The sequence below is a fragment of the Rissa tridactyla genome, chromosome 1 (assembly GCF_028500815.1).
Source record: "Rissa tridactyla isolate bRisTri1 chromosome 1, bRisTri1.patW.cur.20221130, whole genome shotgun sequence".
Taxonomy (NCBI): domain Eukaryota; kingdom Metazoa; phylum Chordata; class Aves; order Charadriiformes; family Laridae; genus Rissa; species Rissa tridactyla.
The window spans coordinates 217,754,309-217,776,492 of record NC_071466.1 but is presented as its reverse complement, the minus strand read 5'-3'; the positions used below and the strand labels follow the sequence as shown (position 1 = coordinate 217,776,492).

Sequence of the window (22,184 nt, the reverse complement as noted above, 5' to 3'; positions counted from 1 at the left end):
ACTTATTCTGTACTGAAGCAGACAGAATTAGAACAAGAAATTTCTATTTTATTAACAGTAATTCATATGAATTCCACCACTTGGACCAGTGTTTATTTTCTGTTAATAAAAATCAGTTTTGACAAAAGTCTGATTCCATTTTCTTACCACCTGCATCTTTTATCGTCCCTGCTCTACTACAAGTGGCCAGAGATGCAATAAGTTAGACGGGAATGTGTAAGTGACAACGAGGAAAGGGACACAAGAAAGGCTCAGTACCAGCCAGCCACTATTGCCACTACTGTAACATGATACAAAATATTTACCAAATTGAGGAATAAAAACTACATGCAGAAGGACAGACAGGCTGCTTGATACCCGGTAAATACCCAACCGGTGCTTGCAAAGGAGTTTTCCACCGCAGTTGATGTGCTGTAACGCTCAGCCTACAGAAGCCAGGATGACATCTACGGGCGTTTCTTCTTTGCTCCTAACTGTCACCTGCATGGTCACACCATCTCCGAGCGCAAGCCTGGACCTTACCAGCACATCGCAGCCGCCTCTGTATACACCTGAGGACAAAGCAACATTTGAGCGATTACCGTGAGAGAGGCTCAGTGACCTAGTCCCAGCCCAGGAGCCAACAACCCGGTGAGTGCAAGACAGATTCACTCTATGGCCAGTTGCAGAGAGGGAGAAAATGACAAAAAAAAAAAAATACCAAGCCCCCCAAATCCCCTAAGCTCTTGAGGTCAAGACTGAAGATTATAGATATTGTCTTAATTAAACAGTCAGCAAGTGCTGCTGGAGGGCGAGGCTGAGTTAAAGAGGTAGAAACCAGAAAATGGGCAGCTGAAGCTCACTTCCAGTTTGAGAAGGCAACGCGTATTATAATTCTGCCGTGAAGGCACAGTCCGTTGGCTCAGCGCCCCTGCCATTAAGGGAGCAATAGTCCTATGCTTTTACTAGACTGCAAGCGGCGCTCCTAGAGGCAATTCAGAGTGTGGGATGAGCCATCTCCAGTCCCACTTCAACACCGCTATGCAGACAGACCTGGAGTTACCGATTCTTCCCCCTGAAATAAACCGAGATCCAACTCTTCTGTCTGACCGCTGTGCGCCATGTTCATTGCAGTTTTGCTTTAACAACGGCAAGGAAGTTTTGTAGGGCACTTCCAGGGATTGCCCAGAACTGTGAGCCTGGAGCACAGTCACCAAACAAGAAGTTACAGGTCCTGCAGGCCACTTCAGGATCTGTCTGTAGTGACAGGAACTCGAAACCAAGATGGTCCTAGGAACCCCCTTTCGAGGTAAAAAGCTGTCAAGGAATTTAGTGAATGAAGAACTTCCAGAGCAGACGCTTCAAAGGATTCACTGCCGCTCCCATAGGTAGAATATCTCCATTCTGAGAGACACAGAGCCTCGCCTGAGTACACCCAAAACAGCAGGCTCCAAATTAGCATCAGCTGCATTCAACTCACTGGTTCACTTCAGCTTTCTATAGAGATAAAATTCTCTATACAAGAGCAGAATCTCCTAACCCATTTCCCTTCATTTAGCAAAAATCTATGGGGACATGGAAACATTGAGTTCAACGGCATGAATACTTACCAGCTAAGTAGAGCGTGTGAGAATTTTTGTTCTCTGGCACTTTATCTGATCTCTCACAGGGCTGCATGCCCAAGAACTTGATGATGTTATTGACAGCTTCTGCATTCAGAGATTGAAGAAGAAAATTACCTCCAGGTTGGTGTGAGAACTAGTTTGCAATTAAAGAGCATTCTCTAAGCAGCCACATGGCTTAGCCATTTCCAGTCATTATCTTGGTCGCAGCCCCACCAACACACCTACTTTGCCAGGTCCCTTCTGCTGTTTTAACAGCCTAGGACCATAGCCCTCCTCACAACCTGCCTCAAGCACTGCCAAACTTCCACTCACTATTATCCCAACATTGCAACGCAAAGCTGGGACATGTCACGTGGGAAGGCACCAAATATCTCCTTCCTACCACACTAAATATATCCCCAGCATGGTGGGATTCACCAGGATTACTGTGTGGGTCACCAATAAACAAGGAGCGATCATCTCACCGTCAAGGGTTTTAATGGAACTAAGTGCAAAGGTTTCTTCTTTCTCAAAGTCATCTCCCACTTCTTCCCACGCAGCTGCAAAGTTAGGCTTTAAAACCTTCTGAATGTGATCAGACACAGTCACCTCCAAATCTTCCAGCTGACAGAAAAGCAAGGGAGATTTTCAGCTGCAAGTTACAGAAACGATCCTAATCTTAGAAAGGGAAAGAAAGACAAAGAGAGACAGCAGCATTTTGCCAAGACAACTCTGGCACGCCTGGCTTTAATTTCAGGAGAAGCACATAATAACAGTATCTAAAAAGCAGAGAGGAAAAATAGTATTTATGGTGGCCATCCGTAAAGCTTAAAAACATTGATGTAAAACCATCAGTGATACCAGAAGAGAGCAGAAAATGGGGAAACTGGTTTGTGAGTCAAAGCCCATTCTATCCCTTTCTCGGCATCTGAGGAGAGAGACTTTCTCAGAATCCAGAAGGAGCCCTTACATCCTCCAAGCCCAGAAGACGGGCACTTTCCTGAGATCTGACGCAATAAACAGAACTGCAAATGCTTGGTGTGGAAAGATTGGGTTACAGTTCTGAAAAGAGACAATGGAAGTTCTTTCCTTCCTCTCTGTCCTCACAAACCCTATCTTCATAGCGCAATAAAGCTAAAATAACTTTTGACAGAGGCAAGGTTTTGGGGAAGGATCCAAAAATTACAAGCTATAGTATTTTGGAAGTGGTGTTTCAGGCAGGCCTGCCGTTCTCTCCTACTGGCTTTAGATCCAGCCGGAAACTGTCAACTCAATGGCCGTGTGTATTCAGAACTGGTGACAAGGAAAAACAAAAGCAGTCCTGAACTTACCACGTATTCATCGTCATAGCCATCTTCTTCTGGCACGCCTGTGTTTGGGTCACAGTCTCGAACAGTGAACTTCATTGTGCAACTGAAAGTACAAGCAACTGGGGAGAAGAAGAAAAGCCCGTATAGGTTAGTGGTCCAGTTTCTTCTGCCTGAGCCCTCGCTTCTAATAAAGGGACTGGAATGAACGTGCATTAGCTTTGCCAAAGAAAATACGTCGTAGGCAGAGCATTTTTCAACTTCACATAAAAGTTCCCCCCCTGCCCTGACTCTAAGATGAAGGCCAAAAGAGGATTTCAGGGGAGGAGTACGCCAGGGCCATAGGGTAACACGGCCAGGTCCACTGACTCAGAGTGCTGCAGCGAGATCCACTCGGCATTGGTTACCAGCAGAAACTCTGCAAGGGTTTATGACAAGTGGATTATGATCCAAAGCCACAGTTCAAGGAATTCAGACTCGTTCTAATCTTCTCTGGTATTTAAGTGATAACCGAGAAATCTACCCCACTGATGAGGTGAGTCATGTTAAACCAATTGCAAATCCGGTGGAGTTTCTTCTAAGTGTGAAGAATAAAAACGAGAAAGGGAAATTTAATGGCCAAGAAAAATCTCTCATTCCTAAATTTCATAGTCATTTCTAATTCGCTAACAAGATGAAAAATTGCATTAGCCAGATATGTAGAGGAGCAAACTACCAATTTTTTTTTCTACTTATATTGTCCTTTTACCAATTCTGTTCCTGACTACTACTAACCACCATCCATTTTTTTCAAGGGTGCTCCTTTCATTGACTCAAGATAATAAATTCATTTTCCTTTATTACCTACACGCTCTCCAGCCATCTTAAATATCCCATTTTTACTCATCCAATACCACTAATTAGTTAAAAAGTCTGTATACTATTTGTATAAAGAGTGCATATACTATTTTGCACAGACACAGGTTCTACATAAAGACCAGCACCTGCGACACATGAGAAAGAAACAGTACTAGAACCTCAGCATGCACTTGCCAAATGCCGCAACATAAACATTTTATTATCTGTTCTACAAAACGTTCATTTGAGGGATTTGTCGTGCAGAACTACTCCCTCCCAGTGCATACCTGCAGTGGGGTCATCCTGGGGAATCTGGACAAGGGTGTAACACATGCCTGGCTGGTTGTAAGCCAGGCTGGGCGCTGGGATGCAACAGATCACATCGTAAGCGTCCGACGGCTCCATTTGCACAGTGACTCTCTCTAACAGCTGATCATTTAATGTGTTTGTGCAATCAAACTGCAGAAGGATAAATTGAAAAGGACTTGAGCAGTGAAGAAACATTTCTAATCAAGGATTTTTCCCCAAGTCAGCTACAATACTCCAGAGCATACATCCCACATTTTTGATCAAGCCTGTCATTCTCACTAAACAGCTTTTCTCTCCAATTTTACTAGAATTCTTTAACAGGTGGGGTCATAACCCCCACCCTTTTTCAATTGTTGAGCACACACCTTCTTAACTCTACCTTGCAACTCCCTTAGGAGAGAAGCCGTCCTCTCCAGGGCACAGCAACCACACTGTTCATGCTACACACAGGCATCACTAAGGGCCAACTCCTACTGCACCCTGGCAAAAGCGCGTTAACTTCTCTTACCTGGAAAACGATGTGATTTGTGAACACGTGTTTAATACAACGAACAAAATACTCTGTTTCTGCTTCTGTGAGCTGCACTGGTTCTGAAGACTTGAATAACGGACCCAAGCTCTTAAACTCTGGAATGGCTGCCAGTTGTTCTTCACAGAAAGGAAAGAGAGATGACAGACACTTAGCAATAGGCTCGTTCATCCCTGCCTGACCTGCGGCGATCCTCCCAACGCTTCAAGCGCTGGAGACCCACTGATCTTCTCTCATACCTTGGAATATATCCTGACGTGAAGGAGCAACTTTCTCAGGCTTGCTGGTCACTAGGGCAATCTCTGTGAAGAAAAAAGCAAAGACACGGTACTGTCAATTACACTGCGGAGGAGTTCTGAATGCCTTTATATTGCCACTAAAAAATTCATTAGCCTGTAGCGTTTCACACATTCTTCTGCAAGCCATTACCAGCCTGGTTCCTCACACGCACCCCAAAATATTTTTTTCTGCTAGGCAATGTTGGATTGTAAGAAGAGATGTTTGAGTAATGATGAAGAAATCACACTTTTGTCCAGAACAGCCAGAAAAAAAAAGCTGGAAGAAGAAGGGAGAAAAAAACCCACCAAACTTTTTCTTAAAAAGTTGTGCAAGATTATGGCAGAAAGCCAGTGAAGTGACTAAGCGCTTCTGGATTGTACTTTTTTCAACCGTCTACGAACCAATAAATCCTGATGATGTACAAACTCCTCTCTGACAACAAGGTTAGGAGAACAAATAATGGCATTCTTGCCAACCCACATTCCTTCGGAAGAGGCGCTGTTTTCCTTTATCTGTGAGGACCAGGCTGACCCGCTTCTGCAAAGCTAGTGACACTGCAACCTTTACAGCATTTGGCAGAACCACCTCTGGTCTTGGCCTGACCCTACTAGGACAGCAGCCAGTTTGCAGACATCAAATACCATTACGCAACCTGAATGCTTACAGCTTTGCCTACAGCCTATTTAAACGAAGCCTCAGCGCTACCTGCTTTCTGCTCAAAGATTGGTGCAGTAGCCAGTGGAACTGTTTTCATATCAAAAGGTTTGTCAGAAGGCTCCAGTGTATATTGGTGCAAGGCTTTCTCCATCCCAGGAACAGAGACGGTCAGCCCTGCAAAGCAGAGGGACAGGCAGAAAATGTCAGTTTTAACAGCAGGAACTGTCAGAGGCCTACAGGAGCCACGATCCAGGGTTCACAAGTGAACAGCATGAATTCTGAATTGCCCACTGCACCGAAAGCAACAAGATGCCAGAGTCTGAAAACTTCTGTCTCCGTTACCTTCCTTCTTGAGATATAAACATGGAAGACTATTTAAAGAGCTCTTTCCTGTAGCCGTTGGCTCAGGTTGCAGAGAAAAACTCTCGAGGAATCTAGAGTTTGCAGCTAGACAGATATGATTTGGACTTTGGCTAATGAAAAACCGGTAAAAGCACTTTCTTTTCTCAGTAAACACAAAATACACGTTAAGTACTTCAAGACACTGGATAGATAAAAAAACTGCTCTGAAGATGACACAGAAAGTTTCCATTCCAGAGGGTACTGGAGTTTAAACAGTTCACTCTAGAAAAGTCATCTTGCAATAGTCTTAAATATATTACTCTGCTTGCATGAACTTTCAACTACAAACCATAAAACATTTTTATAACCAGCCTTGGCAACAAGATGTGCCATCCTCATTTTGTAACGGAGAAGATGGAGCAAAAGTTAAGAAACTTGCCCCAAGCGAAGGAAGAGGTAATGATGAAAAAAGCTCAGCCCATACTCCTGCTCCATTTCCTAGACAATCCTTCCCCTATTTTGCAAATTCTGCCATTCTTAGTTAACGCAAGTTTTCACAGGAAAGTGCTAGGGCCAGAAAAAACCCACAGTTCTGTCCTTTTGAGTTGTTCGGACCCAAGTTATGTTACAGAAAATTATTCTTACAGCAACAAAGCTCACCCATAATACAGAATGTGAAATAACAGCTCAGATTTCTTTCCCTTCTATCACTGACCGTTAAAAATATAGGCAGCATTCAGTGCTATCTGTCTCTGTTGCAGCACGTTCAAGTAAAACGTTGCTCTGTCCCGAACTTCATCATCACTGTCCATCATGCACCTGTTTTGGGGAACAAGAGGACAGCGGTCAGCCAGCTCAGGACACCACACAGACTCGATCCTGCAAGGACAGTCTGAACTCTCTCAATGGATGTGCAGATTAGGGGGGAAAAAAAAAAAAAAAAAGTGTTCATACAACAGAGTAGTTGAAGTTTAACTTGAAGTTTATATGCGAGCATCACACCAGAAAACTAAGATTAAAGGAGACGTGCATGTGAATTGTTAACACCAGGCAAACTTGATAGATTATAAAATATACACCCGCATTTTATGGCTAACAATTCTGACAGGCACCATGTGGTTGCACTTTTTTTTTTTTTTTTTTTTTTTTTTTTACAGCATTCTTTCACAATAGAACAAAAGCAGAAGAAATAGGTAAGATTACAAAAACAAATATGTTAAAGTTGCTTTCTAGTTCAGATTGGAAAAATGGCTGCGTGCTCAAGTATTCAGCTAGTTTTTCAAATATAGCAGGTGGTTTATAAAGATTCTTTCTCTCTCCTGGCAACTTCCCTCCCTCCTCTCATTGCTCAAGTCACTTCTTGCAGCTGTAACCTACATTGAGGTTGCTTTCTGCCTGAAGCATTTCGTAATTTGAATTACCCCTCACACACCAGAAGCCAGACATGGCATGGGTTTACACTATAGTGCTATACAAATGAAGAACATGACATTTACAGTACAGACAATTTAAGGAAGCTGAACGGTCTTAACAAGACACACAAATCTGTGAGATGGGAACACCTGAGATCACTACTCATCCATATACAGAAGTTACTTACGGAAACATATTTTCTTGCTTCAAGGGATGCAAAAGATATAGACAAGTACTAAACCACTGTAGATTTATTACCTGCTGAGGAATCTTCTCAGATCAGATCACTATCGCATTTTCAAGACTATGCACCCCTTTTATTTGCTTATCTCCAGCAGTGCTCTCCCCTCTCCAGCCAAGAAGGAAAGAAGATAGCCATCTCCCGACTCCTCTACTGGTATGTCGTAAAAAACCCAGTGCAAGTTCTGACCTGGTCTGATCTTGCTGCTTCTGTGGAGCCAGATTGCCCAGTGTCACCAACAAGCTCAGCACACGCACAGCACAGCCATACCCACTCACCTCTGCAAAAGCACTAAGATGCTCGGAAGAAGATTCTCATTCTGGGCACCAAACTTCGCTAGCGCACTTACAGCAGCTAGAGGAGAAAACGGGGAGATGTCAGAGGTGCTCAAGCTACACGCAAACACTTCTAACAGTCACGATCCAAAGCACTGCGCATACTATGCAGTGCTTTCACTACACAGGTTTTCCCTTCCACACCATAAGCCTTTTAGCATTAAGGAAAACCTAAACTATTTCCATATTTTCAAAGGGAAATAGTTTTGCGTCCGGGAATAACAGAACAAGATCAGCTGAACAGCCCTGCAACTCTGTTCTGAGAGAACGCTCTATCAGCTAAGGTTAGTTCAATCTCCGTGACTTGTTCCAGTTTTTGGCTGCTCTGCCATAACCTGTAGCTCACAGCCACAGATAAATGTTTTTCCACACCCAGTGGGGATCAGGACCAGGCTGCACCCAGCAACTTTGCAAGGAGTTGAAACCTCCCGCAACTACTTAGAGCTGCCTGTCCAAACTGATTTAATTTCAGCTCAGCATTGGCTTGAAGAAATTCCACACACAGAAAGAAGAGAAAGTTCTGGAAGGAAGTACAAGCTTTACGGCCTTGGTGGTTAAAAAAGAACCCATATTTTTACAACGATGAAGTTTCTATACAGCATACGCTCTCTGGGGGATGTTCTTCATGTGCTCTAGATCACAATTAGGAAGCTGTGACCAAAAGAGCCGTCACCAAAAATCAAATGCAATATGGACCAGGCTGTATGTGTAAGCTCATTTGAATTCCTCTCTCCTAGAAGTATTTCGTCTTCTAGCGTGTGGTATCCCTCCAATGCCAAGTCCCAAGTGTGAAAAGAGGCTGAACACTCTTAAAGGGTATTATAAAGGCTTTGCAGGAAGGAAGTATCAGTCTGCGACACGCTTCCAAGGAGGAATCCCTGGCTTGTGGAGGGGAGATTTCCATATAAAAACATTATACATTTTTTTATATATATATACGCACAGACACACACACAATAACAAACAATTATGCTTCTTAGGGAAGTAGCAGCATTCCCTCCTCATGTATTACCTCTTGACTTCTGGGAGACATTCAAAGAAGGGACTTGAAGCTAATATGTTGCTTATGTTCTGCGAAGCAGGAGCACCAAGTGATGATGCTAAGATGATACGAGGAGTTTTAAACCACCTTCACAGCTGATGCAGGTAAGAGCTAGCTCTTTACAGGGCCTGTGGAGTAACCATTGCCTCCTACCCCCAAACCCAGTTTCAGACCCAAGATTTCTAGAAGAGCTGACATAAAACCATCAAGCACTTGAGCTGAACTTACCAGCCCTCACAGCCTCATTCTCCAGCACCACCCTGTTGAATATAAAGCGGATGTACTTGGACGGGGATGGAGTCCTTGGCCCCTCTTTCCCCAGCAGGTGCAGGATCTTTGTGGCCAGGACAGTATGTTCGCAGTCTTCAATGAACTCGCAGAGGTGAGCCAAGCCCGATTCCTTACTCTCAGGATTCTCCTCAATGATGCTGATTATACAGTCCACAATGGCTCGCTTGTACTCAAAGCCACCCTGGGAAAGAAAAATCAAGGACACTGAGCTGGCAGGCAGAGCTCAGACCTCGGTGCTGCTCAGTTCCCCTCACGCTTCGATTACCTCTTTTCATTGAGAAAACACAGCATTTGCACATAAAGAGAAAAGAGAAGGCGGGCTGGATAACCTAACGGGACCTTCCCAGTCCCCCCGACCCATAAAGGCACATCATAGGAACGTCTCTTTAGTTTTTGATGTACCAGCTTTAATTCATAAGCACATTTCAGACAGGCCTGACCCATGAGATAAACAAGGTCTTGGTAATCAGTCAGGTCTCAGCATTGCTGTGTACCCACTGACGTAAGACAGAAGGGACCTTTCATGCTATCTCTCAGAGCTACCTGCCAGCAACTACACAAGGAAAGTTTCAAACATACATCATCCCTGAGCATATTGGAGAGGAAGGTCATCATGACGCTGTGTTTCCGAGGGTATTTCTGGCACAAAGCACTGATAGCCTGTACTACCACTACCTGCAAAACAACAGAGAAGGACGTTAGTCATGCGCATTTATTTTTCTATGAAAAATACAGGCTTCTCACTATCTCAAGTTGTCACTTTGATAGATTAAATTCACATACAAGAAGGATACAAATCAGGTGGTGGACCCTCAGCATAAGTGATTCTAACTTCACTAGTTACATTTTTGTCATTAAAACTCTTTGCAATTTTAAATTTGTCTAATACTTATTTCCTTTTCTCGTAAAAATAGGAATTCAAGACCATTGTACACTAGGGGACAATGACTTTGCAGAGACATGCTATGCTCCTCAAGGCAACTCCATGGTGTAAAAAGAGATGGATACAAGTAAGCTACCATCCTTAACCGAGTTATTACGCACGTTCACAGTGACTAAACTTGACAAATTAGGTAGAAATTTACAGTTCACACTATTTGCTAGCTACACATCAGACTGCAGTGATATAGACTCAATTGGACAGTTGAATCCCTCTTCCTCTCCAAAGAGGCAACCAGAAGGCAGTACAAAGTTTTGCAGGATACTACACGGGAGCCAGGAGTCCACCAAATGACATTTATCCTTTCTTGGAGCAGTGGGAGAAAATGACACAGCATATTTAAGTTGGAAAGCAGAGCACTACACCTTCTGAATTTCAAGCTGGCTTTGCTCTATCAGATTAAGTCACTGAAGGATTAACAAATGGGAAAAGCTTCGTAATAACAAGAATGGGAGAAAAACCTGCAGCTGGAAAGAGCAGAGGCCTCCAATGCCACACCTTAAACTCATCTGATATTTCTGACACGAAGGAAGAGATCTGTTTCATGAGCCTGTCTACACTGCTCTCACTGCCTGTCTTCAGCAGGGTGGTGATGGCCAGGGTAGCGATACTGCGGTTGGAGTCAGTGATGAGGTTTTCCAGGTCTAGGTTGCAGGCAGTGACTGCAGATGGATGCTTCATGGCCACCTGTAAAGAACGCAATTCCAAATTATATGGAAGCAATAACATCCAACAAGTCAAAGTTTTCAATGGGGAAGGATTAATGCCCATATTTTTTTTTCCAAGCACTGCTCTGTTCCCCAAGGATTGCAACTAAACCTACATCATATGACTGCTGGCAGGATGCAACCAAAGCTCAGGTTCTTTTGCTTCAGTGTTGCAAATGAACTCTTCTAACCGTAAGTTACAGCGCGTGGGTTTGACAGTCTCAAACCGCTTCTGTCGTGGTGTGCGGCTTTGAAGTCAGAATGCTATTTCCTTCACACACATCCTATTCACGCTCTTCACGGCATTAAGTATCTAGGACTCTGCTGTCTTACAGCTGAGAGCTCACAAGTTACCAAACTACGGCTTGTTATAGCCCTGGGGTCCAGAAATGAGAAGAGGTAGCTTGAGTACAGAAAATTTCTGTCACGTCAGGAGACACGCTTGGAGAAAAGCCAATTCTCCAACATGGAGTATTTCCAAATACAGTAATCACATGAGCAGTTGCTCTACTTTAGGCAATGCATCATTAGGTACTGAAGTCTGGCTTCTTCTCATGCTCAGAGATTTATGCTAGTTTTGAGGTTTTGGAAGCACTCACTTTATTAAGGGTCCGTACAGCTGCGTATCTCAACACAGGTTTGGGAGAACTACAGAAGAGCTGCAGCACTGAAAATAAATAATTAAAAAAAAACCCATAATCAAGAGAAGTAACTCACAAGAAAGTGTTGCACAGTAGAGAGTGTTTAATAAAAAATGTCTCCCAACTCTAGGCATGAGTAATGTCTGGGGAGCAGAAGGTGAGAGCCCTCACGAGCATACCAGATGAGGAAAGGGAAATTGCCTCGTGCCAGCACTTTGATACTGAGACGTGCAAACAGTTTAGTCAGAATTCACCATGGCAGAAAATCAGACACGGCCTCTTTCAAAGAGAGACAGTAGAGAGGAAAGTCAAAGGTATTTACATTCAACTACATGCTGCTAAGTGCTCATGCAGCTCTATTCATAATTTACGACTACCTTCACAAGCAAGTTAAAAATAACCTCCTGTTTTTCATCTTATATCAATAATACGTGGTTTGTGTAGTCGTCTGTGGCACATCTGTGCTATCGAGTCCTCCTCTACCTTCCCTCCCTCCCACCCCAACTTCCCACAGCTGGAAAAAGGCAACCATCACCCTGTGCTACCTCTAGAATCCATTCTCTACATCTTTGGATGAAGTGGGAAAACGGGATCAAGATGTTTCTCATCCACAAGCCCTCTAACTTGGGGACAATCAGAAAATGCAGGGTTTGAGTCCAGTATTTTAGTTATGCTGTACTGTTTCTGATGTGCTTTACCATCCTTTCTTTCAGCTGCATCAGTGGTACAAAGGATTCTATGACCAACCTGAAACAGCCGGTGCCAGCTCCCTGGCTGTGCAGTTTGGGAGATGGATGATTGCAGAAGCAGCTTCGTAAATAACCATTTCGTGCTTATTCCGCAGACAGCTCTCAATGAAGTCAAACAGTGGACTCTCATGGCTACGAACAGAAGACATTTCACAGCATGACGCTGAATTACGTACAAACCACTAATACCACATTTGTGAGAACTTGACAGAAAGCACAGCTAATGCACACGCTTTCATGTTTCCTACACTGCCGTATTGCTCAACTCATACTTGAGCTCTAAGATTTCTATTTACTGTTATTCTAATCATCTTTACATTATCTTCTTCAAGCTAGAAATGCTGCACTCCAGAAATACATACTTTATTAATCACACACCACTAACAAAAATTTCCACTGATAAAAGAATTTCATCAGGAGGTGAATTTCTCAGGTAACTATATCCTCCTTTGCTAGTGCAAGATCAGAATAAGACAGATCCTTTTATTTATATCCCCACAACATAGGTAGATCCTTATTGCATTTGAAATGCATCTAACCAGACAAAGTACAAAACCTCTCCAGAGATTATTCTGCAGTTTTAATCCTACTCTCAGCTAAATTTTGGTAGTACAGTGTCAAAATAAAAACCCAAACCCCACCACACGTACTCACAGCCAGTTCAGTCTAGCATTCTACTTCTACCTGCATTTTATTTTTAACACTACAGTCCTCTAGGTCTGTGTAGATTTCCATAAACTTTAAAACATGCTAAATTCCTAGATACTGTTTACCTCAAACAATAATTAGTTTGGTAATTCACATGCTGCCTTTCACTCACCCCTCTTCAGATTCCTTCAAGAGTTTGCTTGCAATTCGGATCAGCATACAGTACGCAAACTGGGATTTCAGCCCAGATTTAGTGAACTTATTCAGCATCTTGGAAACCGCAAGGCGATCGTTTTTTCTAAGGTGATACAGCAGCCCCAGAGCATGGTACTAGGAAATCAGAAACAAGAGATATGCAGGTATTGAATACACACCGCAGATGGAAAAGTCAGATGGTAAGACATAAAGAGGGCTAATAATAATACCTTCTAACCTCAAATGATCCAAGTTTCCTGACAAGTTAGAAAGATCTACAGTATTTCCTTCCCCTTCCTGTCCACCATAGGACAGCCTCAACTTATTTCTGAAGACCAAAAGAGCCATGAAATTAGTTTACTCCCTTTTCTCCCCATTAATAGTCAGAACTTCAAAGGCTTCACCTTACTAAATTACACTGCGCAATAGCACTTGCATTTCTAGTACACTCAACATCCAGGATATACCAAGGCCTTTAAATGACAGCTGACCCTACAAAAATCCTCGAGGCATTTACGGTAAAAGTACAAAAGAACATTTCTAATTGCTTGCCAAGTTGTTTTGTTTTTGGCTTTTTTTTTTGACGTAAGACCGATTCAAAGTAAGGCTTAATGCAGTTGCAAACTGGGCAAGAACAAACCCGATTTTACAGATTTGTTTCTGATCATTAGTCTGCAATGCTGGTTGAACATAGAGAACGCTTTCATTTCCACAGCTCTCCGGAATGATTGTGTAAAGATTTTGCTGATATGCAAATATGCTGTATTCGGGCTAATCTCTGTGGTGCTGTAGGGCATATTTTCTGAAGGACAAGACGAGAGATGCTGGTGTTCCGGGAGATAACGAGATAATTTCTTGAGCTTTTTGAAAACTCAGATTCAAAGCTCTTCTGCAGCAACTACTGTGAAACAGTCAGTGGCATCCCATCTATCAGAAGGTTAGCAGGGAAAGGCTAGAGGACTGCACTAAAGAGCCAACTCTTAATTAAGAATCTTGCACTGGGATCATGGAGAAACTTGAGATTTTTTGAAACAGTCAAGTTGTTTCCCTCAAGGCACAATTCTTGTTTTTAAAATAAGGGGAAAAAGGAAAATCAAGTTACTTTTTCTAAGGTTATCTTAAGAACTGACAGAATACTGTTAAAACTGTCGTGTGTTTACAGTTTCCTGGGGCAACGACTCTCAAACATACCTGCACCATGACATTGTCACTAGAAGCTGCTTCTTGAGCTTCATTGATCCACCGTTTGACTACGTCATAACTGATCTTCATCATGTGCTGGAAGAAACCACAAATTGAGACTGCAGACAAGCTAACGTTAGAAGCACAGTGAAGTACCACGAGCTTTGTTTTCAGTTTTTAAGTTTAAAGAGTTTGAGACAATCTAGGGCTTTGTTGCATGCTACAGGTAACAAAGAAGAACTCCCAAATACATAGTTTGTATGGATGTACGTGTTTCAATAAAGAGAAAAAGTAACTTCGAGAATTTTTGTTTATGTTCGAACAGGACAGAAGACAATGCTAGGACATTTCACCTGCCTGCGGTTAGTCCAGCAGGAAGACTTCGGTATTAATATAGCTTTGTTTGCACCCTCAGGGTCTACTCGACCTCATCAGCTGGAGCTCTTACCTCCTCCTCTGCCTTCTTGATTTACCAATGCAGCCAGACTCTTTATCCTCTACACCTATAAACCACTGTTTTTCTTACATCTCAGTCTCAGACTACCATGCTTTCACTTGTGTTCTCCTCTTTAATAAAAATATTAACCTAACGAGATCTTTTCCAGCCTTTTCTCCTAAACAAGGGTGAGAAAAACAGTGAGCTACTTCATCTTGCCCTCCTACTACATATTAGCAAAAATAATCTTGAATTGCAGTCTTATCAGGGCAGCAATTTCATGGATTTGTTTTTTGCAGAGCACAAAGCAGACTGCTTTTATTGCCTGTTACAGAACTCATACACTCTTTTGCAGTTTTCACTACTAGTTCTTCCACAGACCAGAACAGTTGTTTCTACCTACGCTCACCAAATTGATAAGCACTTTTACGGTCAATAGTGTGCTTGACTTTTCAAAACAGACAAGGCCCCTCCCCAGGGAAATTAATGTTCTACTCTATCCGCATAGAGAGATGACTGAGCATTTTGCACTTAAAGTTATTACAACTGTTGTACTCTAAAGCAAGAGAATGTTAAGGAGGGAGTTTGTGAAGATAGAGTCCACTTGAGACAAAGGAAACTCCATTGCTACTATTTTTTGTTTATTTTCCGCTGAGGAGATGAAAAAGAGTCATATCAAAGGAAAAGGGAATGAAGGAAGAACAAAACAAAGACCAAGCAGAGCTACACATGCAGCAGACTACCCTTCCCAGCCACACACAATGCACAGATTTACAATAATTTACTGCTTTACTTACTAAGGAAGACACCAGAGCAGAACTAGACACGCTGGGGACTTTGTCCACAATGGCTTGCTTCATGTATCTCTCAATGGCTTGTAACATCGTCCCCTGTGAAAGGGAAAAAGAAAAGTGTTGATACTTTTGAGGCAGAGCATAAAAGCAGTATAAGGCAAAAATATATGCGCAGTGTTATTCAAAAGGCCCTCAAAAAAATATCTCAAACTAATTCTGAAAACGCATAGTTCTGCAAGGGAGATGCGATTATCAGCTGCTCAGTCCTGAAGGTTCAGTGACATTATCAAAGCCTCCAGCAAAGCAAGCTCAGATCAGAAACCAGAGCCCTAAAGCTCCTGCCTTCTAATCCCATGCTCACAGTGCTACAGCTCCACAGTGTTCAGAGTTTCTCATATCTGCAGAGGGCTTCAGAACAGTCCTCCCTAAAGCAGCAGTTCCATTACTGCTACAAGAATACACCCTGCGAGACAGCAGCTCTTCTATTTTAAATACGCTCATCATCTCTTCCGCAACAGTGATGTGATTTGTACTTACATCAGTGATCCTGCAGAGCGCTCTGATGGCCGGGCCTCTGTACACATCTTCCTTCCCTGTCATGTCTTTGGTCAAACTAAAACAATCAAAGACACCCTGTGAACACTTCTTTAATATCTCGATGTCTTGGTCCTTTTGTGACATTCACTTCATCTCATTTAGCTGTTTTTCCAGCTGTTACCTCATAACTGCTAAGCTCTAGTACTGTCTAGAAATAACTTAATAATTAGCTATTTGAAAATCATTAACATCAGATTCTGTGAAAATACAGAACATTACAAAATGCATAGTCCATAAGATTGCTTTGCTGTAGGCCTGGTTTATTTAGCTCAGCCATTCTTCTTCTTAGTGTTGCTCTTCTTTCTACTACATGAAATTTTGGTTTAGGTAATAGCAAAGTTTAGTTTGCTGAACCGCTTTAAACAAATATAAAATAAAACAATTGCTTAGCACATGCAACACATGCAATTTTTGCTCTCACAATGACTGTAACGTCTATTCTGTAGTCAAAAAAAATGATAGTTCAGTTGGTGGATGAATTGAGCTTTGCTCTGCTTTTCCCCTAACTGCTCTGCCAGCAAAATGAAATGGAAGTCACAGCCTAAGTTTTCCCAAACCCACTAAGCACCAATAACTTAAAAAAGAAAAAAAAACAAACAAGAAAACAAAGTAGCAACCAATTGATCAACTGTAGGCAAGCCTCTTACTTTTTTAGAAAAGCGTAACAACATAATAGGAAGAAATTAACATTTCATATGGTGACACATACTATCTATCATGGAACAATTTCTTTTCCCTTGCTGTATCCTTTAAAAAGCATAAATACAGAAAACCACGGCAGCTAAACCAAACACATTAAAATGCAGCTACTTGTTTCAGAGCTCTGATACGGTGTTTTCTGTAGGTTCTATTACCTGCTTGTGACAATGATGACGTCCTCAGAAATATTGGCCATCTCTTTGATAGTGAGGTAACACATTCTTCTAAGGGTTTGCTGTCAAAGTGTATTGCAGAAAACCATTAAACCCAATGGCAATTATGAACAAACACCTCCTAGAAGTTTTAAAAGTTTAATAAACTTCAAAAGTTAAACAAACTTTTAAAACAGAACACTATTCCCCACATCTATGAAGTTGTAAACAAATAAGTAAAACCATGTTTGATAACTGGGTCACAGCCTTACTCCCTGTTATCAAACAAACCAGGAGAAGAACAAGGGGTATATTATTTTGTAAAATAAGACTAAAAAAAAATTCCATGTTAATTATGAAAGAAATGATACATCACATCTGTATACAGAAGCCTCACAATTATCAATTAAAAGCTTTAAAAACAGCTTCCTCTGATCTACGTGAAATATGCACAGAACACTGACATTTTAATTCTTTGAAAGCAAACAACATATTTACATTTTTAAAAAAAACTACTTTCTAAACTGTGGATATGAGAAAGGTCTCAAACACTCTGTAGTTCCAAAATTTTCGTTCCACCTTTAAACAATTACACGTGCATCTCCAAAACCCTGAAGTGCCAGTTCATTTTTAACAAAAATTAGTAAGACTCATCCCATGAAGCACACTCCTCTAAGCTCTTACACTCTCTGCAAAAGAGACCAGAGAAGGACCTGACATCCCACAAAGTCCAAAGTTTAATCCAGCATTTTTAGGATGGTCTCATCCTTTGACTCCATGTTGATTCACGAATAGATCAAGTTGTTCTAGAGAACTGCAGTATTTGATCAACAGACAACTTTTAAATTCTATTTTGAATTAAGCAGATGGGGATTATTTGCAAGTGTAAGAAACAGCCATAAAATTATACTTATTTGTATCTTAAGGTTTTCTGACATTATCCACATTCTTTACAACAGTAATTCAACTTGGAAAAAAACCCCACCACCTTGTTTTTGGTGCAAAAGTAATCGTACGTTATTATTCAGTCATTTGTTTCCAAACCATGAATTGCCTTCAGCAAGTACTTTGTGTGCAGAGCTTGTTCTCTGAAGTACTTGCCTCACTCTCCTCCCACCTCCTGATATTCAACTGTTTTGCAATTAATGCAAATCCAGACAAAACCAGGGAGGCAGCAAGTGGTAGACACTAGGTACTTACATCATTAGATTGAAACAATCTGGTCATTGCAAAAAAAGCTTCTGTGGCTTCAGTGGTTCCAAAGTGTTCACCCTGAAAATAGCACAAAAGCGGCGAGAGAAAAAACACCATCACTATCTAGCCGCCTCCACCTTTCAGCCCCCACTCATAATACCTACTCACACACGAAGAATCTTTTCTTTTGTGAGAAACAGTCCCTCCCTCACCTTGTGTTTCTTGGGGAATATGTGCCAAGTTTACCACTATTATCTACTTGGTTTCAATATAAATGCCATCCACAGTGGTACAGTGGTAGAATAGTTTGACGAGTAGCCTGTGTTTCCTTTTTGACATTAGTGTGTCAGCAGTTGGTTTTGTGTCCTGCTTGTTAACCAGAACGATCCCCTTGCTTAAAAGGGGATCTACTTAAAGATGACTGGTGCCAATTAAGACTGAACAGCATAGGTCCCTCCTAACTGATCATAACTCTATGTTAAATACTGCCTGACACATGGGAAACCTGATCTATGTGGATACCTAAAGAAAATTTCCTTCCTTATCATGCTTCCAGTTTTTGCCCAAACAAGATGACACCTTCCACTTCATCACTTCTTGGCCCATGTTCTTACCTCACCTGTTATTTCTACTTTAGCTTGGCAAACACAAGCAGCTCTTTAATTGCACAGTGATTAACTGCAGAGAACACAGACCAAACAGCAGCTCTCATTTGGCACTCAGAAAAAAGTCTTACAGGCTTCAGAGACATATAACTCACTCACCTCAGTGGCAAAATTGGAAGGGAGAGCATAATACTATAGCATAAATGCTCAATTTTTTATCTCCTTAAACGCTACCTCCCAAGTCTGACAGGAAGAGGTACAAAACTCTCACACTGAAAGTTATCAGAAATTAGCTTCAGGAATATTCATTCTGGCTGGGAAGAAGTGGTACGTTACCTGGTTCAGCAAGTAAAGGATCTTGGTAAGGATGTGTAGGCATCTTCGTGGATTTATAGGGGTCTCATTAAAGATACGTGCCTGCAAACACAGCATAAATACTGTATTACACTGTAACGTAATAATAATAATTTCTCTTTCACCATAAAAAGTAAAGCAATTTGTTTACAACCAAGTAGCTTATAACTTTTTTCATTCTGAAAATGTGTCCCAACGAGCATATTCCTGTCATTCAGCTCATGCATGTTTAGTTTGCTGGATGGGCAGCAATCTGAACAAATGACAATGACTCAGTTTACCATATGAAACTAGCTATACTTTAAAATAAAAGCGTAACAACTTAATTCCTTCCATAGCATCTGCAGCCCAAACACTACTAAGCACTAGTCTGCAGGAACACCAAAAGGAAATTATTAAGCTCTTACTTATATCTCTCTGCAACTACCAAAATTATGCATTATTTAACTGCTTGTTCACCCCACCACTTGCAATCACTCCTGGAGTATTCAAAGAGAAGCAGGAATATCCATTACACAGTACAATGAACAAGCACAGGAAAACAGGCAGGTCACCTCTTCAGAACGAACACGCTGAGATCCTGCATGTCTGCATGCAAGGCAGAAGCCACATATAATCTAATTACCATACATAAACCCCTCATAAAGTAACTTCATGTGCACTTAATTTATATATCCCGTGATTTTAAGTTAACTATATCAATTTAGCGATCCACATTTCCCGAGAGTCAGACTGTAAAACTTCCCTACGTTGCTCACACTTACTGATCAAAGAGTTAAACAGTTATTATACTATAATTATTCATACCTCCTGAAGCACAGCACTCTTCTCCAAATGCTGGAAAGGATTAGAGCCACTACCTGAAGAACAGAAGAGACCTCTCAGTTAGGGAAATGTGCTCTCCACAAATGCCAGTAACTAAAACCAATAGAACTGAACATGCAGGAACAGACCCTCAACTTTACAAAAATACATCAATGCTACAGTGATATTCCTCTTGGAATAACTGATGTTCTCCATCAACAGCTTTGAATCCACTTTCTTAAGTTGCATATTCAGAAAAACAGGAAAAAAAAAAAGGCGGGGGAGAGCAGTTTCAACACAGCTGGAGGGTGAGGAAGAAAGTTTTTTTACTAGTAAATTTGCCTTAATACTCCCTTTACATAAAGCTATTTACTCTTTTTTTTTTTATTATTCCCCTTATTTTTATTCCTTCAGGCACAAAAAGCACTGAAGGCATCAGGACAGAGCTGCTAATCAGGATCTGAAATAGAAATATATCGATCAATGCAGCACTAAAAGGGGCTACTCAGCAAACTCCAAAAAGTCTGGCTGCTGCACATCACAAAACCGTTAACACTAAACTATCTCCATACTGTACCTTCTCAGCCTTTTAACAGCCCAGATCCAGCCATTGAGAGCAATTAATTTCTTGGAAATTCATTTCTCTGTCAGCAGCATACAAAAGAGACCAGCCTTCTAATCCACACACACAGTGAAAACACCTCTCAGAGCCACTGTTAGACACATAAAACCCTCGCTGCTGCTTCTGACCCTCTTCCTCCAGCAGTAATTTTTCATTTTCAGTGCGTTCATTCTTCAGTTCTCACATCCCAAGCAGAAGAAAACAGAATGAAACAAAACTCAACCCAGCCGGGCACATCTTGTGGCTCAGAAGACCTCTGAGCAGCAGCAACAGAAAATTCAAGACAGCATCAATTCCTCCAGGCAACCTGAACTTAACTTCCAGAAGATTTTATGGAGCGAAAACGTGCAAGTGATGGCTTCATCGACCACATCTGTGCCTAATGTGATGTTTTTCCCGCCCATGCCCGCCGGGTAACTGAACACAGATGTTCCTGACACAGTCCACCCCACACAGTCTGTGTGCGGGGACGACTGCCGTCCCGATACCGGGCAACGGAGCCCTGCAAGCACTGCTCCTGCTCACCTCAGCAAGGGCGGGAAGAGACCTGCCGGGCTGGGGGGCACAGGCTCCCTCCGAGTGCGGCCTCAGGGGGCCCAGGGCGCAGCCCGTGGACCGTCCCGAAGGGCCGGGGGGAGGCTCCGAGCGAAGCTGGGGCACCAGAGAGCAGGCGAAGCCTACTTCCTCAGCGGCCGTTACTCCCTTCACCTCAGCAACCGTTACACGCCCCACCCCAGCTGCCGTTACTCCCCCCCGTCCCCTCACCTCAGCGGTCCTTGTCGCTCACCTCACCTCAGCGGCCGTTACCCCCCTCCCTTATCTCAGCGGCCCGTATAGGCCACGGCGCCCGTTGGACGCCTAACGATCGCTCCCCTCGGGGCCCTGCCCGCCCCCGAGCCCGTCCCCAGCTCCCTTCCCGCCGCCGCTAGCCCCGTACCGGACTCCTCGTCCTTCTTGTCAAACTTCTTAATCATGTCGCCGCCGGTCGCCCCCCTCCCTTCGAGCTGCACCGCCGCGCGAGTGCCCTCCGGAAGGTCCACCTCCCCGCCTCAATCCCTGCCATCTCATTGGTCCGTGGCGCTGTCACTCAACCCTCCACGCACCCAGGGCCCCTGGGTGCCTTCCGTGTCTCTAAGCCACGCCCCCTCTCCCGCTGCTGAGTGGGCGGGGCTGAGACGGGCCGGAGTGAGGGCGTGTCTTAAAGGAGCCGCGCCTCCCTTTTGTGAGGGGGTACTCAGGCTTCACTCACTGACTGACAGACAGGCAAACCATCTGAGCCCCTTGGCAAAAAAATAAACACACATTTCAGCCACCAGCTCCCTTCAGAAAGGGGAGGCGAGGCGCCTTTGCTCGAACGCTGAGGTATTTTGGAAGCAATGGCCTTGCTGCTGCACTCTGAGGAGGCCTCTGCTGCCCTCTTCCCCGCCCCTTCTAAAAATAATAAAGCTAGAAAGGAGCTGTCATAAGTTAATAACGCCTCAACAAGGTCTTTCTGAAAGATGGGGTGCAAACAGCCCCCTTCATGGTGATGATACCCATGAAAAACACCCAGAAATGATACGGATCCCCCATCGCAGCACCATTCCCCACAGCCATGGCCAACCCATGAGGTAATGGAGGCATTTATTGGGTGGTAGGTGCTGCCCAGCCTCTCCGCAGCTGCTGTCCCTGCTGGAAGCTGTCATTGCCGGGCACAGGGA

General features: G+C 42.9%; 1 protein-coding gene across 3 annotated transcripts; it reads right to left on the bottom strand.

Moving 5' to 3' along the window:
- Window positions 1-27: 27 nt before the first annotated feature.
- On the bottom strand, window positions 28-21,551 carry COPG2 (COPI coat complex subunit gamma 2). Of its 3 annotated transcripts, XM_054192930.1 has the most exons (24): window positions 21,422-21,551; window positions 19,866-19,918; window positions 19,041-19,121; window positions 18,106-18,177; window positions 16,909-16,988; window positions 15,995-16,070; window positions 15,461-15,553; window positions 14,237-14,323; window positions 13,023-13,180; window positions 12,201-12,334; window positions 11,412-11,479; window positions 10,604-10,792; window positions 9,745-9,840; window positions 9,103-9,346; window positions 7,776-7,851; window positions 6,559-6,662; window positions 5,550-5,675; window positions 4,805-4,867; window positions 4,545-4,684; window positions 4,015-4,186; window positions 2,915-3,012; window positions 2,069-2,207; window positions 1,590-1,688; window positions 28-551 (listed from the first exon to the last, which is right to left on the bottom strand). In XM_054192930.1, the coding sequence occupies exons 1-24, from the start codon at window positions 21,456-21,458 to the stop codon at window positions 421-423; spliced, it is 2,616 nt and encodes an 871-aa protein (XP_054048905.1). In that variant the 5' UTR covers window positions 21,459-21,551; the 3' UTR covers window positions 28-420. The 3 variants fall into 3 exon arrangements, 2 of the variants coding, with proteins under 2 accessions (XP_054048905.1, XP_054048915.1); XM_054192940.1 differs by lacking the exon at window positions 19,866-19,918 and having other exon boundaries at window positions 21,422-21,496; XR_008465066.1 differs by lacking the exon at window positions 28-551 and having other exon boundaries at window positions 2,069-2,235.
- Window positions 21,552-22,184: the final 633 nt, after the last annotated feature.

Excerpts from the sequence above, each read along its gene's own strand:
- COPG2 (XM_054192930.1), bottom strand. The coding sequence starts at position 21,458 with ATGATTAAGAAGTTTGACAAGAAGGACGAGGAGTCCG. Across the intron at positions 12,335-13,022 it reads TTGAAGGAATCTGAAGAGGG|CCATGAGAGTCCACTGTTTG; the intron begins GTGAGTGAAAGG and ends TTCTGTTCGTAG. Across the intron at positions 5,676-6,558 it reads TGCTGCCTATATTTTTAACG|GGCTGACCGTCTCTGTTCCT; the intron begins GTCAGTGATAGA and ends TCTGCTTTGCAG.